The sequence below is a fragment of the Halyomorpha halys genome, unplaced genomic scaffold (genome assembly GCF_000696795.3).
Source record: "Halyomorpha halys isolate HHAL.00 unplaced genomic scaffold, Hhal_1.1 Scaffold53.1, whole genome shotgun sequence".
Classification (NCBI taxonomy): Eukaryota; Metazoa; Arthropoda; class Insecta; order Hemiptera; family Pentatomidae; genus Halyomorpha; species Halyomorpha halys.
This window is the reverse complement of record NW_027109243.1, coordinates 1,264,955-1,268,103: the sequence shown is the minus strand read 5'-3', so window position 1 is coordinate 1,268,103 and position 3,149 is coordinate 1,264,955. Positions and strand designations below refer to the sequence as shown.

The following is a 3,149-nucleotide window of genomic DNA, read 5'->3' as shown; positions in this document are numbered from 1 at the left end:
GTAAAATAAGTTAGTGTTCCTATTCTTAAAAGTTAATAGTTTGAACTTTAATGTTTTTATTTTTTTAGTTACTGAGAAGGAGGTGGAAGCCTTGGAACTCATTCCTAACATTATCCTTAATCCAGGTTACCATGACTACGGCTATCATGATTATATGAACGGAGATCCTGATGAGAATTCTAACGATACTGCTATGTTGAGACTAAACAATAACACTGTTGTTAGGCCTATTAGGATATAAAGGTAATTATGTATATCGTTTAATTTGTTCTAATAAGTGGGTTATGTGATGAATAACATAACAAATATCCCATTCAAATGAAGCCTAGTGTTACTGTATTTGAGAAATCTGAGAATGAGTAACTTTCCTCTCCAATTCCTTTAATTGATAAGGAAAATACCATTAACATATACTTTGAATCAAAAATCTCAGTAATATTTTTTTATTTGGAAGATTATTGATTGACCGTGTGTAAAGATGAAAGGAATATGGTCCGGGTGCGGTAAATTTTGACTAGTAATTATACCTAGTTTTCATTAAAGTAGTCAAAAATCGAGGTAAACTAACTTACTTTTTCCTCCTCTTGGGCACTTTTAAAATTATTTCATTTCTAAGAATGGTGGGGAGTAAAGGTTGTATGATAGATGCATCTGATTTTTTATTTATTTATTGTTGCTAAGACAATCTCAGCTTAGTCTATATTTTTGTTATTTTCAGATTCTAATTGTAACAAGGCCTATCAAAACATTTTGGATCTTAAAAGGTATTTTTTTTTTTTTACTTTCCTGTAGTATTCACCTCTTCCTTGCCCTTGCCCGAGGTTCTAAAAAAAACTAACAAAAACTTCTGGTTTAAGACCTTATTTTATAGTTACTATTATTATTTACTATTTAATTGAATTATATTATTTTTGTATGAACAATACTGTTATCTTCTATCTCTCTTATTTTAGTATTATGATTATTGTAGTTTCCTCGTTTTTGTGATTTTTATTGTTTATAACTACGATACATTCTTATCAGCAAAGCAATATTTGTTTGAATGTAGTTTTTTTGTGATATATTATTTTTTATGAGATAGAGCTGTCGGAATAAATCAAACTCCTTTGTGTACTCTTGTGAACATTCAAACGTACTATGTTATACACTTCATTGAAAGTATTTGAAAATTTTGATAATCGACAAGACGGTTATTATTGTTAGTTTTGAGTTTGAATATTGTACAAAAGTTATTATACTATTGAGTGTGTTTTTTTGTTTTGTTTTTAAAAATATTGTTTCTTACTTTAATGTTAAGTGATGTGGGGTAAGTGCGTTTTCGAGACAAGTTCATCAACTTTTAAACATTGATGTTTCACAATATATAGTCAAGGTTAAGTATAACAAACTTTAAATACATTGAGTTATGTTTCCCTTACATAGTATAAAATGTATTGTATCTTTGACAATTAACTTCTTTTCAACGTTTACACTAATAAAATAATCTGCTAGAAATGAACTATAAACTATTAACAACCAATGTAAATAATCATTAATCTTCCAGATGACACCTCATGTGCTCTTAACCTCTAACAGCAATGGTAACTGCATACTGGAGACAAATGAAAACTAGGCTTGAATGTGATAACCAGAACATAATCTTTTTTTTTTAATAAGAAAAAATTTAGCTTCAAATATAAATATTTTAGAGCGATTTAAAATTTAAGTTTTGTAAAATATATTACTTGCTTACCCCACATTACCATATTATTTTTTTAATCTCATTGTTGATATTAGTTAAATGATACTCTTTGTATTTGTTTTGGTTTTTTTTCTAAACCAGTATACATTTTATATTTTTTTATATACTTTTTCTATTTTTTTTTTATTATATATATATTTATATATAATACTGTAATTTTTATCCCTGATGTACATAATATAAAAAGTATGTTTTTAGAAGGAGCTTGTGTGTAGTGCTTCTAAATAAAGTAAATGCAGCTGTGTTAATAAAAGGTAATAGAGCTTCTAAGGATTTCGCTCAATGTACAGCTCGTGTCACTCGTGAGTGTTCGATATTATCGTATACTCTGCAGTTTTCTTTTTGTTTTTTTTTTCTCATCATTTCTGCTTACCTTTTCAGTCGGAATTTCCTTTAACATTATCAAATATGCAATTCTCTTATCAACTTTTGACGTGGAAGTACACTTTCCATTTTAAAAAAATGCCTTCGGAAGGTTGTGGTGTTAATAATGTAATAGTACTAGTCATTGTATGTGGTTGTCTTTCATTAGAATCCTAGGAATTAATTTTTTTTCTTTTTATTTAGACGACTATCAAATTTATCAAAACAGTTTTAATCTGTGCATTTTCATTTTTTAATAGCCATATCACTGTGTGTTATCATAAATAAATATTAGGATAGATATTGTGTTGTTTTGATAAAAAAAAATATTATATTATAATAATAATAAAATAAAAATTTTTGTAGTACTTATATTTAGTACATTGAGGAGGAGATTGGAAAAAAGGGTCTGGAGGTCCTTTTTCAAGAAAATTTCTTAATCTTATCTTTATGATCTCAGGATAATCGTTTAGAAATGTCATTTGGATATTTTGTGGCATTGAGGTGATACAACTGAAATTGTATCAGAATTTCTTATGGTTTCACTTGTAGTATTTTAAAACTTAATTATTCAATATATCAATAGCGAAAAGTTGAAGCAAAGCTTAAAAAGGCAAGGAAGTTTCTGAGAAAATTTTAAGCATTGTCCAGGAATGCTGCAAGGAGGGGTAATTCGTGGAGGCAAATTTTCATGATTTCTGGGACGCAGAATCGACAACTCCACTGAAGATAATGACTGGCCAGTATTCTTCTTTTCTTTTTTTTCCAAAATGAGTTTTGAATTATATTGTTTATTATTATTATATCATTAATGTTTCAAGGTTGTTTTTCTGATTTAAAACAACATCCTTACTATATTATCATTGTAATAAAAACTATTTTATTTTTTTAATTGTCATTCGCCCCCAGCCCCCCCCCCTACATTAGTAACAAGAATTTACACAAAGATTTACAAACTCCCTACATACAATCAACTATTTTTTATTTATTTATTTATTTTATACCAGATCGGCCTGATGGGCCTTACATGGTTGATATAACCATT

The 3,149-nt window shown here is 27.9% G+C and overlaps 1 protein-coding gene across 4 annotated transcripts in view; it reads left to right on the top strand.

The window, feature by feature from the left end:
* Window positions 1–3,143, top strand: part of LOC106692223 (protein turtle homolog A) — a 17,083-nt gene extending 13,940 nt beyond the window's left edge. Inside the window, exons 6-8 of one of the 4 annotated variants that reach the window (XM_067047468.1) lie at window positions 69–243; window positions 719–764; window positions 1,544–3,143. In XM_067047468.1, coding sequence (XP_066903569.1) covers window positions 69–241 — 173 coding nt within the window. In that variant the 3' untranslated portion in view covers window positions 242–243; window positions 719–764; window positions 1,544–3,143. Of the gene's footprint in view, window positions 1–68; window positions 244–696 lie in introns of all 4 variants that reach the window. The other 3 variants (XM_067047469.1, XM_024360977.2, XM_067047470.1) reach the window with 3 other exon arrangements.
* Window positions 3,144–3,149: the final 6 nt, after the last annotated feature.